At 48.9% G+C, this 14,615-nt stretch overlaps 2 protein-coding genes across 2 annotated transcripts in view; one reads left to right on the top strand and one right to left on the bottom strand.

The window, feature by feature from the left end:
- UTS2B (urotensin 2B) overlaps positions 1–7,310 on the top strand; it is an 8,910-nt gene extending 1,600 nt beyond the window's left edge. Inside the window, exons 2-5 of the mRNA XM_010086560.1 lie at positions 821–922; positions 3,772–3,809; positions 5,160–5,253; positions 6,964–7,310. Of these exons, the coding sequence (XP_010084862.1) occupies positions 821–922; positions 3,772–3,809; positions 5,160–5,253; positions 6,964–6,989 (260 nt within the window). The 3' untranslated portion in view covers positions 6,990–7,310. The remainder of the gene's footprint in view (positions 1–820; positions 923–3,771; positions 3,810–5,159; positions 5,254–6,963) is intronic.
- A 4,630-nt stretch (positions 7,311–11,940) lies between these two features.
- The window catches only part of OSTN (osteocrin), a 9,392-nt gene continuing 6,717 nt past the window's right edge, over positions 11,941–14,615 (bottom strand). Inside the window, exons 3-4 of the mRNA XM_010086558.1 lie at positions 12,351–12,447; positions 11,941–12,046 (exon numbers count right to left, since the gene is read on the bottom strand). Coding sequence (XP_010084860.1) covers positions 12,363–12,447 — 85 coding nt within the window. The 3' untranslated portion in view covers positions 11,941–12,046; positions 12,351–12,362. The remainder of the gene's footprint in view (positions 12,047–12,350; positions 12,448–14,615) is intronic.

The raw sequence follows: 14,615 nt of genomic DNA, 5'->3' as shown, positions 1-14,615 counted from the left end.
TGCTGAACCCTTGACCTTCGCAACCACTCATTTGAGGGCAGAGCCACAACCACTACAGCAAAACCACCGAGAAAAGCTCCCTACGAGGGCCCCATAGAGAGGCTCAGACTGCTTCAGGACAGCAGCTTGGGGAGGTTTTTCCTGGAAAACAGAAAAAATTCTGCGTGGCCTAGAGCTACTGAAAGAGGCTTCCTCAGGGATGAAGAGGCTCACTTTAAACTCCTCTACACTTTGGCTCTGCTCAGGAAAAATCCTTTAATACCCCTGGCAATCAGAGAGAGCAGCTCCAAGGCTGAGGGAATGCAAGAACAGACTGCAGGGCTTTTCGGCTGCGCTACCCACATGTCAGCCCTCATGAGGAGCAAGTTCCCACCTCTGTCAGCCCTGGGAAGATGGATGGGGTGATGGGGGGAACAGCTGCAGTTTTCAGATGAGAAAATCCTGGGGGTTGCTGTCTGGCTTTGCAGAGGCATCCACCAGCTTTGCAGAAGAGGTCGGAACTGTCTAAGTCAAGGTGATGTCTCCAGCTCCCCGCAGCCAGCCGTGCTGCTGAGGCTGTGCTGAGGCTGGCCAGCAGCCCAGAGCTGGCAGGGAGGGCTGCCCCATCCCGCACCCTTTCGCTGCACAGCCCTCACTGCCTGGATATCTTATTCTGTGCTCTGCCTCTTCCCCTAAGCTCCATCCACCCTGACAAAGCACTGATGGGAGCTGTTTTTCTTCCCCGTCTTAGCGTTCTTAATTTTTTGTTTGAATGTTGGGGGCTGGAGGGTCCATCCTTTTTGTCATTAGGGATCGCACAAGGTGTGTTTATCTGCTGCAGAGAACCGAGTGCTTCCGGAGAGAGAAGACACAAATCACGAGGACACCCTGCTGACTCTGCTTCTTAATAAGAAGCTTGCATGGCGGAGACCGGAAAATATTGGTAAGTGACGGGAGATCTCAGCTTCTGCGTTTGCATGAATCTAAGGAACCTGCTCCTCAGGTTTCGCAGAAATACCGACTGCTCAGAAAGTGGAAGCACCTGTTATGGTACCTCCACGTGTCAATGTCAGCTGTTCTGCATCGTGGGGCAGAACACGGACGTGATTTGCAATGCAATGTGAAGCTGCCGAAAACCATGTACCCTAGATCCTCCGACACCCACCACTGCGCTGCCAAGGGAGCATGTGTGTGTCCATCACTAATTACAAGAGATGCTGCCGAGTCCCTGTGTCCCTGCCAGCCCTGAGATGCTGTGTCCTACGTCTGGGGCGTGGACCAGCTCTGGGAGCCACCTCTCCACCCCCACCCCACACAGACCCGTGGGTTTTTGGGACACTGCTCAGTGCCTTGGCACGCCAAACCCAGCAGCATCTTGTGAGCACGCAGGACAGCAGGGCAGCATCAAGATTTTGCAGAGAGCATATGGCCGAGGTCCCTAAGGGTCAGGTGTATGTGGGGACAAGGGCAGGGGGAGCTCCTGGCTGAGCCTGACCCCTGCTACTGCTGCAAGATGCTGAGACAATGGGCTTTTCCCACCCAGCAGAGAGGCCAAGGACAGGCTGTGTGAAGGCTTGAAGAGAAACTTGGGCTTTCCGTGCCACGAGCACCAGAAGGGTCCCAGGGGTAAGCGATTCCCACGGCCACCACAGCCAGGGGAGGGCTTGGGAAGCCCCCTGTGGTGGTCTCAGAGCAGGAAGCTGTCCTTCCCTGTGAAAAGAGCTGAGAAGGGGGCCCAGCAAAAAAAAATTGGTTATGAAAAGCCATTCGTCAAAATCACTCAGTGCTCTTCCCCAGCCCCTTGTTAATGCAGGGAGGCAGTGGTTAAACAATCCTGGGACAAATAAATAAACACAAATAAATCAAGTCCTTATACTAACAAAGGCATTCTTCTTGCAAAGGGGATGCATTCAAGAAATAACATTTTTATGATTAGTTTATGGATTATTGCACTTATTCCTCCTAGAGGAAAAGCTGTATTTTATGCCAGACAATTGAATATAATGAATCTCTGAGCAGAGCACAGACAGAGGATTTACAGCAGGCAGTTTCTCAAGGCTTCATCCATAAATTAACTTCCTTCCCCCTGCCTGAGATAATCTGTTCCAAATTTCTAGCGCTGTTCTTTTTCTATTCATAGCAGTCATGGGCCAAGCTCAAGGTTTGTGAAAAATCAAAGCAAAACAGGCACTTGAAACTCTAAAAGAAGTAAAAATGTGACTAATAATAATAATATCTAAAGTGGCACTTGTAGAAATGCAGCCTGCCTGCCTCTACCTCATGGATATGTAAAGAAATGCTTAAGAGGAACCTGCCCGAGGTCTCACTGGCAGTGCCAGGAACAGACCCCCCACCTGGGGACTCCCAGTCCATCCTCATCCCCATCCCCAGACTGTCCCTCACATTGAGCCCTGATGTCATGGATTTGCTTAGGAACTGCTGCTTTTTGCTGTTGGATGAATATCTGTCTGAAAATATTTGGGATTTTTTCAACTGGGTTGTTTCCTTCTTGAAGGAGAAACTGAGAAGGCAGGCAGCTCTTTCTTGGCACCCTCCTGCTCAGTTTCAAATGTTTAAAAAAAAAAAAACCAGCCCAAGTCTGGCAATGTGGCTGTGTGCTGAAGTCTTATCTGAAATCAGGGGGAATTATGTCCTAAATCCCTTTGGAGATGCAGACCGATGCCTGCTGCCACGTTAGGAGCAGACAAAGGAGGCAGCTCCAGGGCTGGCTTTATGGCTTTCTTGTGGGGCCAAGCAGATACATTCTTGAGCTCTTTCCTGGCTCTATTGCTTATTTTAGTGCATTTTTTCCCCCAAACTGGCACTTAAAACCAACTGATCGCTTTGTGTTTCCCTCCCAGCAGAACCGCTGTAGTCCAGCCGCTCAGCTTGGACTGAGCTCGTTTTGTTGTGGTGCTTCCCATTGTTTCTGCTGACTTGATAAAAAAAAAAAAAAAAAAAAAAAAAAAAACAAAAAAAAAACCAAACCAAAAACAAACAAGCTAACAATTTTGACATCAGTTGGAGTCTGAAATAAGGCACCTGGATTGAAATCTCACATCTCTTCTTGCAGCTTTTTCTGTCGCTCCTTCCCTCCCCAGTTCAGACGGAGGTTTTTGATTCATAGGCACCGAACTCTCCCCTTCTCCTGGATGGGGTATCTCAGGGCAGCTCATTCATCCAGCTGCAGAGTTTTTGGACAGTCTAGTACAGCACTGCTCAGCCTTGAGATCTCTAAGTGTGGTCCATAAGCCAGTCCCTGGGTCCCTGTGCTCCCCTAACGTTTAGAGGTGCGAAACCCACGCACTCACTGCTGGGTTACTTCTCCTGTTCCTCCACTCTGCCAGCCCTGATGTTTGCTGACTTACAAACAGTCCGTTATGCTAGACTAAACCTGTGTCTTCGGACTTCTGCCTGCACAGGTGATGTGAGGATAAATACCATGGGAGCTGGTATAAAAGGACAGAGACAGAAAAGCAGCATTAGAGATGAAAACTTTCACCTGAGCCGGTATCACACAGTACATCACCTTGTTGGGCCAGTTCCCCTAGAGCCTAGGGGGTGATAAAGAAGCCTCCTTCATAATGGATAATTAGGGTACAGTCCCGTAGGATTCGGCAGAGGAAGCCTGCTGTTCTGTCACTGTTTCTGCTGCCATGGATGTGGAAATCGCTACCAGGAATTAAATGATAACTAGGTCTTGTGAACTCTTGAAGAGGTTGCATGAAGAAACTGTTCTGGATTTGAGCTTTGGGAAGCAATGTACTGATGTTTCTCTCTCCCTTCTTGCAGACTGGGAGCTGGCAAAGAAATTTGAAGAGCTTGAGCAGGTGAGAGGAGCAAATGCACAGACACACACATGCACCCTGCTGCATGCACAGCTGAAAAACCGTGCATGCTGTCTTCATGCCCTGTTTTTCTATCTCTGCATCCTGTTAACTCTTCCTTCTACGGCTAGAATATAAGCATGTATCACACCAAGGGGAAAGCAGAACCTGGGATAAATAGCGGCGCAAGCTGGGAAAGATAAAAAGAGAGCAAGGCTCTAGCCTAGTGCAGTAAAGGCTGAGGCAGCTCTTGGCTCTGCCACCAGCAAAAGGCCAGCGAAGGCCAAGCCAGGAAAAAAATACCTGCCAAAAGAAATCTCTGTGGAAGAAAAGGGAGGGAGAAGGGGGGGTCATGCTGCTTTCCTGGGCATTGCATCAGCTGGCTGCATCTGATAACGGGTTGAAGTTAGAGGGATAGCCCTGCACACCTCATCCAGATGGATTTCTGGGCTTTTTACTAGCAAGGGGGGGGTCCTACCCAGGGTCTGAGCCCTGCTGTGCAGAGTGCACACACACATGGATAGCAAGAGGAAACCCCATCCTACACTGAGTTTCCAGGACCAGGGAAAGGTGTGCCACAACCTTGCCATTACTCCCACTGCACCCCAAACCCTGCGGGCAGTGGAAGCCCTTTTTCCCTCTTTCTCAGGCCAGGTCCAGCTGTTGGTGTGGATTCTGGAGGTCCTGCTGAGTTCCACACAGCGCTTTTCACTTCAGACAGAAAAACCACAGTGTGACGTGCTGGGCAGGGGGCTGCCAGCTCCCACCCCAGCCCCTTGCTCCAGTGCTGAGGGACAGTGAGCTCTGGCTTCCCAGGAGCAACACTGCCAGAGCAGGAGTCTACATCACGGCAGTAGATGTTCCTGTAACTACAGATGGAGAAGAAATACCATGGACTTTCCAAATTATAGCCAAAGCAAGAGCTGGGGGGGAAGTGGAGGGAGGGACAGACTAGAGCGATGGAGAAGCGATGCTCTCTGCTGCAGCGGGTGGATGCCTGGAGACCTCCTGTCCCAGCACTGACTTGACTCTTAGCAGTGCAATATCCTTCTGCACAGCCCCCTCTCCATGGGGGTCTGCACCCTGGGGTGGGGGAGAAGAGCAGGGGGTGCTGACACTGCTGCCACCAAACAAGCAGCTCGGTGGAGGAGGACTTGAGGAGGTGGGAGAGCTCCAAAGGCAGGCCCTCCCGCAATGGTCCCGCTCCAGGGCAATGGTCCTGCTCAAGGGCAATGGTCCTGCTCCAGGGCAGACCCTGTCCTCCCCCTTGCTGTCTGTACCTCCTGCCCCTGAGCCACCCAAGCTCCTCATCATGGGGCGTTTGTTTACTACTGTTTTTTTGTTTTGAAATAGCTGGAGAAGTTGAAGGATCAGCTCTCAACTGAGGAAGGGTCAGAGGTGGCCTATGCTTTGGAAAGTCTCTCGGCATCCCAGCCCAAAAAACGCGGTAGGTTTTGGGTTAGAGCCCTGCAGCCATCCTGTCCAGCTCTCATCTCCAGGGCTTCCTTTGTGCAGCCAAGACAGTGGCAGTAAACATGCCCCAAATACACTGAAAAACACGCTGGCAGCTTTTCCAGCAGTCCTGACCCTCTCTTGGTAATGGCTGGCTGGTTGAGCAGCTGGTGAGAAGGACTGCACACCCAGCCCTGTCTGCTCTCGGGACAGACACACCGGGTCTGCACTCCCAGGACCTTGCTGGAGGGAGTCGCTGCTGCATCCCTCTCTTTGCGGAGGAAGGTGGGACTCTATGAGCAATGAGTGCCTGTCCTGGAGGGGGGGAGTTCTGTATGAAGACGTCCCCGCAGCGCACCCGTCGCTTTGCTCTGTGCACAAAGCCGGTGCTGAAGGCATAATGAGGCATGTGGACTGCGTGCATCCCCCTCTGCCGGGGTCACTGCCTCCCTGCAGAGGAAAAAGGAGCATTTGCTCGGGCTGCTGAAAAGCAACTAAAAAGGATGTGGAAATCCACCAAGAATGCAGGGATCTGGTAGGTCCCCTAGTTGGTCTCCAGGCTTTGTCCAGCCTGTATCCAGTGTCTCAGGAGCACATTGCCTCTGACAAGCACATGGAGAATTCCGCTCGTGCTGGTTTTCAGCGGATTCCTCCACAAAGCAGAGGCAGCTGTAAACCAGCAGTCACCGGTGACAGATCTGGCCTTAAAACAGAAGAGCTCGTTCTGCCCTTACCCCGCATGCTCTGTGCGTGTGCAGGCTGACAGCCTGCCAGGCAGCCCAGAGAAAACCCCTCTGGGCCAGGCTTGCCCAGGTGATCTTTAGACAATCTGCAATTTATAAGCACCCCTGAAGGCTGCCATTAATTTGGCTAATCTAATTCATGCCCCCACCAGTTTAGAAGGTTCAAACGTAGATAAAACTATTTCCCCCTGCCAGGTTTAAATCAGATTCTGCCAGAGATTAAAGCAGAGAATCTTTGCCTTCATCTAAAGTCCTTCCAGTCTGGGAGCAGCTTGTGTCTCAGCACGAACGCTGCTGATTCAGTAGAAGCTTTCTCCCGACACCCTGCTTTCAAAAACCAGGTAGAAATCTCTTTTCATACTTGACAATAGGAGACCCACACAGGATTCAAAGAACAGGGCATGCTGGTGATACAGATATTTTTTTCCAACATTTAAATGTGCATCCTTCCCTAATCTAGTCTTCTTGGAAGATCCTGCAGAGATCAGTGTTGTCTGGAGGACTGTTAGCAGCAGAGTGATAGGGTGACTGGGTGTTAAAAAAAAAAACATTGCAAGGACGAGATGCAGTCTCTCCAAGTCAGTATGCTGCTCTTCCCGTCAGCCGCAGGTGAAAATCCCTGCGCAAACCTCGAGGCAGCAAAACTCCTGGCCAGCAGACAGGAAAGAAAAAGCTGTTTCCTGACATTGCTGAACTAAAGTGAAAGGAAAAGCAAACCCTTGTCAACCAAACAGCACAAAACCAACTTTTAGACCCCTTATTTACACTATAAGAAGAAACACCTTCTAAAAGTGTTATATGGAGTCCAGGCTGGTTATTGAGATGTGCCCAGAACCCACAATGCTGGTTCACACCCCAGCTCTCTCCAGACGTGGGGCTTTTGGAACCCACTCTGGGGCTACAGAGGGGATCTGGAAAAAGTCCCTTGGATGCTAACATCCTTCTCTTGTATCCCTTCCCAGCCTGCTTCTGGAAATACTGCATCTGAAGGCCTGCCAGGACTGGAGGATGAAGATGAGCCCTTCCCCAAACTGCCTTGCTGGGTATTAACGTGTTAAGAGTTTGTTCTGTTCTCTTATCGTGCTGCTGACTTGGATGCCATCCTCCCTGACCGCATCACAGCCAAGGCTAACAGGGACCATGGCAGGAGCTGGTAACCCACTACCACTCTCCACGGTTCCTTCCTTCCAGGGTTAACCTACCAGCATCTTCCTCTTTCCTCGCTGTCCTGTGTGTGCCATTCAGTCTGCTGCCACTGTACCCTCCTCCCCTTCTCACCCAGTGCCCGAGGCACCAAACATTAACTCAGTTCCCCTGAGCTGGGACCTCTGCCCACATCTGCAGGCGTTGCTCATGGTGGGTTTCCCATCACCTCCTACGAGCAGGTCTGTGGTGACCTGACACCACTGTTGGGACAGGAAGGTGTCAGCTCGCTGAGCCAGAGCTGTTCCTCGTCGTGTCCCGCCAGCACACGCAGTAGGTTTGGGGAAGGACAGGCACGGAGGTCTGGGCCCTTTGGATATCATTCCAATAAAGATTTTCTGTTGCACAGAAGCACTTGCTGTTTTCTTTCTCATCTCTTGCAGAGGCCCAAGGGGAAACACATTTCCCTTGATGCAGGCTCTTGTTACCTTAACGGTTCATGTGAAGTTTACGAGGGGAAAAGGGCTCCCATTAAACACCAGTTACAGCCACACAGACCTGTGTTAGAGTGCCTGAGGAAGAGGCCCTTCCTTTCGACCAGAACTGGGAATGAGAGTCAGGTCTTCCTCATGGGTCTGTATGGGCTGCTGTCCCGACAGGACTGGACCAGACCCACTGATTTCTACCTACTCATCCCAAAGAGATGTTTTGAGAATAAATTTTTGGCTCATCTGGCCGCTCAGTGTAGATGTTAGCTGGCTTTTTCTACTGCAGAACCACATTTGCACCTGTCCAAAAGGAAGATATCCCAATCCATCAGTGGTTCCTACATATATTCATCTTAAGTTATGTTATCTACATTTATTTGCAAAAACAATGGAGCATGTTCCCAAAGGTGCAAATTCAGAATAAATCTTAAGGCCACTGATGTTAATTTGGAGGTTTCCAGTTGTGTAAATAAGAGCAGAGTCTGGCAGCCACTGTGAAGGTGGGGACTGATGAATGGGCTAGAATTGAACTGTCTCTCCAGCCCTGTTGAGCCGTGCTATTTAACTGTAGCTTGCATACTACATATTCTTCAAAGCTGTACCGCTCCCAAAGCTGTAATTACCGTGCTACATTGATTGCCTCGGGCTCTGGCACGATGTGCACACTTACCGCAGCAGTACCTTGTACGTACTTCATTAACAGTTTTATTAATCTATCTGTTCATCCTATTACAGGCCAAAGCTGGCATCTATGCAATAACACCAGCTTGATTAGCTCACTGAGGTCTAACGATGTGCAAAACACAGCTTGCTGTTAACATTAATTCTTTGTTATTTCCTTGGTAGTGATTCAGAACACATTTCCCATTTTCTGGTGCTTTTGTGCAGGTGAGAAGGTTCACGGGAGCTCCCTTACACACACCCTCTCAACAGCACCAAATCCAGGAAAAATTACAGCCTATTGCCAAGAGAAGGGTCTCTCTTTCTTGAAGAATTTGCTGCTCCAGCCAGGAGGGAGGTGTATTACAAGAGCTGCACTGAGTGACCCAGCCTGGTGCTCAGCTCAGATGCTTTCAGCTTGCAGGAAATCCCAGTGCAGTGAAAGGCTGGAGCAGCAGGCTCCGTCTGTTACCTGCTACCTGTAGCCATGCCTTCCCAACCCCGTGCGACAACTCATCAGCAAGTCAGGGAAAGGAATACAGCTTCTGTGGCTGTTTAACAGCTTGCTCTGATCCTAGACACAGGAGTTCCCTGGGGTGCAATGCACCATGCTGCTTAGCACTGATTTTTAGCCCACACGGTGTGCTGCATCCTATCAGCGCAGTAATTTAAGTGTTCACGGTACCCAAACTACCCTCCTATTTCCTCCTGTGTTAGCTGCTGCTGCTAGAGTGATGAATGAGTGTTGAGTGCAATTAATTTACTAATTTGGAGCAAAGGTGGTGATGCTCTGCCCAGGCTCACCCTCAACACGTCACTGGATGGGTCAAGGTCCTGTCCCTCCTGCAGAACACACAGAACAGAAACTCAGGTGCCACCTCCACATCGTGGCTGCTCACACCTTACCCATGCTCTGGAAGTCTCTATTGCTAAAATTAAAGACCCACAGGTAATAATTAAAGGGATTTCCCTTAGACATTCTAGTCAATCGTATTGATTTGTTAGCAGAAAATCCTCACAGGCATCTGAATGGATTTGCAAACAGGCAGCACAGGGCAAATCCAGTGTGCAACGGATGCTGTAGTGTATCCTCATTTCACATGTGTTGGCCTCCATGCTGTGCACAATGATTGAAGCTATCCAATACTGTCTATGAAAACAGATTGTGGTCATCAGCCTTTCAGACACCATCACATTTTAAACAGCACCGCCCAATGTATAGATTTTAAAGGGTACATTTTGAACCTCAGGAGCCTCGCTGTGCTCCGCAGTGGATGGGGCAGAGGAACAGAAAGGCTGCCCTGTTCTCCCAGGTAGCCCACGCAGTGAGCCGAGAGCAGGACTGGAGCTTCCAGCAACACCACCGCAGCCACCTCTGTCCTGCTTTGCTGTCGTCTCACCCTTCAGACTGAGGACGCTTCTGCACAACTACAGGCTTTAAAACCCCTCTTTATTTGGAAGCCCAGGCTAATACCTGCCAACTCTTATAATACTTTTATAATCCAGCAGTATCTTCGCAAAGCCACTGTGTCAGCACTGGATTCCTCTGATCTGAGTCTCCCAAACACATCATGCAATGGCTCTGTCCATGCTGCTTTTGACAGACAGCTGTATGGTCACCACCAGACAGGTCAGGTCATCACTTCCATAATCTGCCCATGCCCCATACGTATGGCTGCTTTGCAAGAAGATTATCCGCAGACTGTCTGGATGAGCTCAGGGCAATGAGATAACCGTTTACTGAACCGTGGGGAAGGCTGGGGATAGGTGGTGGCAGTGTGCTGCCGAGGACAGGGTCTGGGCTTGGGGATAGGTGGTGGCAGTGTGCTGCCGAGGACAGGGTCTGGGCTTGGCTGGCTCTCCATTCACAGGTTTGCTTCTAGCATAAGACAGAAAACCTTGTCTCGAGTCAGCAAGTCTACACGCAGCCACTCAAACCACCCAGAGCCTTCACCTGCAAGCTTAAAGGCAGAAAAGGAGCAGTGGGACCAAGAGGGCAAAAAAACCCCAAGATGACCACATATGGACTTACAGCCCTTCTTTCTTTCTATGACTTTCAAGAGCTTGGTCTGGAACACATCTGCGGTGCTTCACCTCGCACACAGGCACTGAGAGCTCACCCACCGAAGCAGAAATGATCACTTACCTTGCTCTGCTGGACGGGAAGGATGCGATTCACTGGGCTGTGCAGCTGCTCTCTGCATTAGCCTATCCTGGAGATGTCATAAAAGCAAAGTTTCTCACAAACCTTCTACGGCCAGGCCAGTCCTGGTCTCGGGGCAGGGCTAGAAGCGAGAAGGGAAATGGGAAGGGTCCTTGCTCTGGGTGAGCGCTGCCCCTCTCAGACATGAACTGGATGCTACCTGCCCTTCTGAGTGGGAGGGAGCCTCATCTCCCACCATGGCTGAACCGGGGCAATTTCCCCCCAAATCCCAATCCTCAGAATAGCTTTAATTTCAAAGGCTCGTTGCCTTCCCAAATCCTTCCCTGTAGGTTACTGAAAAGCTGACTGTATTTTTCCACATTCTGCTAGCTGATGACCAGGTGCTTTGTGCCTCACTCAAGATCAGGAAATTAACACTTAATTTCTATCTCCAGCCTTACTACAACTTTCTGCCTAGCACAGGCTATTTGGCAAGAAGCGTTTTTCCTTAGTGCTGCATAATTGCTTTCTCAATGGCTCTTCTTTTGCAACGCTAAGGATGATTTATCCCCAAGAACAGCAATCGAAGGAATTTAGCTGACATGGACCAAAGCCCGAGAAGGAGCAAATGAGGGTTAGAAAATATCAGTTCGGAATCTGAGCATTAAGATGTCAGCAAACAGCTCTTCTCAGCTATATTATAATCTGAAAAGAAGGGAAAAGCATGAAACAGGATTTATGATAACCTGTTTTACTCTGAAATGAAGTGGAGAGGACGTGTTTACATTTTACCAGAGTGAGAAATGCTTGAACCTTTAGTGCTGGATGCCTGATCATGCCCCATGCGCTCATCGAGAGGCTAAAATAAGGCACATGATGCAGATGGCTTAGGAAGCGGATGACTTCATGTTTGGATGCTGTCCTATGTTATGCACAGGGAGAAGTGAAATGTATTTCATCAGCTTAGAGGAGGAAACTAGAAGTCTCATCGTATTTCAGGATCTGCCATACGATGAAAATATGTCTAAATATGGAGCAGAGATAAGAGAACGACTACTGAGAACATCAGGACAAATACCAAGGCATTGTCGTAGTTCTTATTCAGAAGAACCCTTGTAGACATCTTCTCCCAAACAGCAGTTCCAATAAATTCTAGGTTTGTCCCATAAACTGTTCAATCTTCCCTTCAGCTACCAGACAAACACCCTCTTGAAAGAAATGTGCAAAGCAAACTGTCTGCTTTCCATGGACTGCTGTTGGCATCTCTGGAGGTTTTATTTTCAATCCAAAAAAAATCTAACAGTCCTTGCTAGGATAATGAACTTCTGCAAGTTTAAGAAATAAATGCCATGCAATTAAACTCTATACATATTTTCTGTTCCCTCCTACCAGTGGCATTGTGCACAACTGTGAGAGCATTCTGACCTGATGAATGGAATTTCTTATTATTTGTAAATGCAACATTTGTAAAATGCAACGTGAAACTGATTTTGCAGGAGGTCAGTTTCCTTGAGTGTTGTATCATTAGTCAATGACAAGACATGCTGTGATGCATCTTCCGTTTTGCTGTGATGTTTCCAATGCAGCATCAATCATTCAGAACAGAAGCACCTGTAGGCAGAAGAGCAGGAAACATTACATTTCCCATGGCAGAAGTGCAAGGCTCGGACAAACACGCTGCAAGGGCAATTTACAGGAGATGGAAAATGGCAGAAATACTTGTTTTCTTGTAGAAGGGCACTAAGTTCTAAGTTGGGGCATTCAAGCTAAATTGACAGTCACAATCCATGTTCCAAGAAGCCATCATTCCCCAAGCCACCCCTTCCAAGCCTGCTGGCATGACTTGAGTACCTCCACGGAACTGGGGACAGGCGGGTTCTCCGAGCCTGCCCACACCTGGAGTACTTTGGCTTACTTGCAGGAACTGCTAACCCTTGGTGTTGCCGAGACGGCTCACTCCGATCCGGTCGAGAGGAACTCCAAACCGTCTCTTAGGCAGCTCAACCACTTTCCTGCACTGGAGGAGAAAAAAAAAAAAAAAAAAAAAAAGGAAGGAAGGAGGAAAAGAATTGGGGAAAGACATCATAGGGAGAATCAAAGTGTTACTACATCTCTGATTCCTCCATTCATCCCACTCACAACTTCACCGCTCAGACAGAACAGCTGTGCAGGAGCAGCCAAAGATGTGAGTTTTAAAAAGAAGATGCTTCACTTGGCTTACAAAAGAGTAGAGAAGAGATGCACCTGCTTTACAGACGTTGAGCCACTCTCCCTGTTTTCACTTGGCAGCAAACAAATAACTTCACAGATTAACTGCTATTCATAAAAGAAAGGAGCTACACTGAAGCTATAAAAGGGGATTTGTTTCATGCATAGTATCAGATACTTCAGGTGACCCATTAACCTGAATCTCTGAAATCTCCCGGGCCACGTGGGGCTAAGGCAAGCAAGGAGGTAGAAAGTATTGCACAGTGACAGAGGGAACACAGGAACCCCAGCGGGATTTTTCTATGGGGTCTCCTGCAATGCAATTTTATTTTATTACAATTTTTTTAATAGAAAAAGTTTTCCATCTTAATTCAGCATACATTTTTGAACATTTTTTCCACCAGAAGAAGTTTTATTTTAATTAATTGTGAAAATGGTGAGATTTTCTGCAGCTGAGAATAACCTCAGCTTTAGCCCTTGGAAATACTTGCCAGCAAAATGCAGGTCCAAGAGAAGCCCTGGAAAATGAACTCTTTTCTCTCTCAGTCCTTGTCAAGGAAAACAAATAAGAACTTTTGTTCTTGGAGTTTGCAAATGCCAAGTAACTACCAGGAGAGCATTCTGTGGTGTGCTTGAGTCCACCTTTATTTGCCAGCGCTCCTGCTCGCTCAGCCTGTGGCTTTGGGGGCTCTGCATGCCCTGCCCAGGACCAGATCTGTCTCTGAGCAGTCTCCTTTCCTCACACCTCTCAGGCATGGGCTGAAGCCCAGAAGCATCATTCCAGCATCAGAGGCATCATTTCATGTTGCCTCTTTTCTGAGGTCAAGAAATGGGAACCGACAGCATCCCACTGTATGTTGGGAGCACCACATGGGTCAGGCTGGAGCGGCCACAGAACATCACCAATGAAGGGGAGCTGTTTGTACAGCCCTTGCTGTCCCCTCCCCAGACACCCATGTCACCTACTGTCACATGAAGCCACCGGGAAAGCAAAGGGAGAGCAAGCCAAGGGCTGATCCGCAGTCTGTCACCCCCAGGGCAGCACTCTTCTCCCACAAGTGAAGGCACAAGCTGGTGCCTGACTTGATTAAAAGGGGAATTGATTTCCTAGATTGGATTACAGGGGGTGGTGCAGAGGTCTGCATCATTAGAGAAAGAAATTGTCACCTCGTGCCAAGGGGAAAGGCTGAGCAGGCAGCGCAGCTTCCCCTCTCGTGGCCATCCCGAGCCACGACAGGACAGTCACCGCGCCTGCCGCACCGCTCCATCTCCCACAGCACACTATTTCAGCACTTACTGGGGACCAAGCCATGTGTTCTGTTTAGAACAGGCTTTGCTAAGATCTTTCTCTCTGTCTGTCTACGAATCTTTCAGCATCTTCTGAAGACTCATGCTTTGCCCACGCTTTCAAAGCTTCACAAATTGATGCCGATGGGCAAGATTAGGATCTGGACCCTCCTGTGACTGGTGGGTGCCACAACAATCCATTAAGTGGAGTTCTATTTGATCTGCTCTTTCCCAAAAATTTCTGTTGTGCTGCCAGGCACTACACACACTTATTATTCCAAGTTTAGTATTAATTCAAGGGACTGAATCTATTTAACATCTTCCACCCTTCAAAAGTCATTATCTGGTCTCTAAAGGTGACTGTCTCAGCTGGCACAGGAATAGGCTGCTATCTACTGCACACACAACAGCGATTTGGTGCTCAGTCCTCTATTTTCCTCCTCTAAGTGCTGTAGTCCGTGCTGGTGGCCGTATCTGACTATCAATGCAGTGATCAAGGCAGCTCAGATGGTTCTAAAAAATTATTCAATCCCAAAATCAAAAGCTAATCAGCTCCCTCAAAGTGTTAACCTCAATACAAAGCTGCAAACTGTCCTGGGAAAGGAGGAATTTTGTGCAGTGTGTCACTCCTTTGCAAATCACAGAATCACAGAATGGTTTGGGTTGGAAGGGACCTTAGAGATCA

This window comes from Pterocles gutturalis, unplaced genomic scaffold (genome assembly GCF_000699245.1).
Source record: "Pterocles gutturalis isolate BGI_N339 unplaced genomic scaffold, ASM69924v1 scaffold10341, whole genome shotgun sequence".
NCBI lineage: Eukaryota > Metazoa > Chordata > Aves > Pterocliformes > Pteroclidae > Pterocles > Pterocles gutturalis.
The sequence above is the reverse complement of the archived record's forward strand: the minus strand, read 5'-3'. Positions and strand labels throughout refer to the sequence as shown.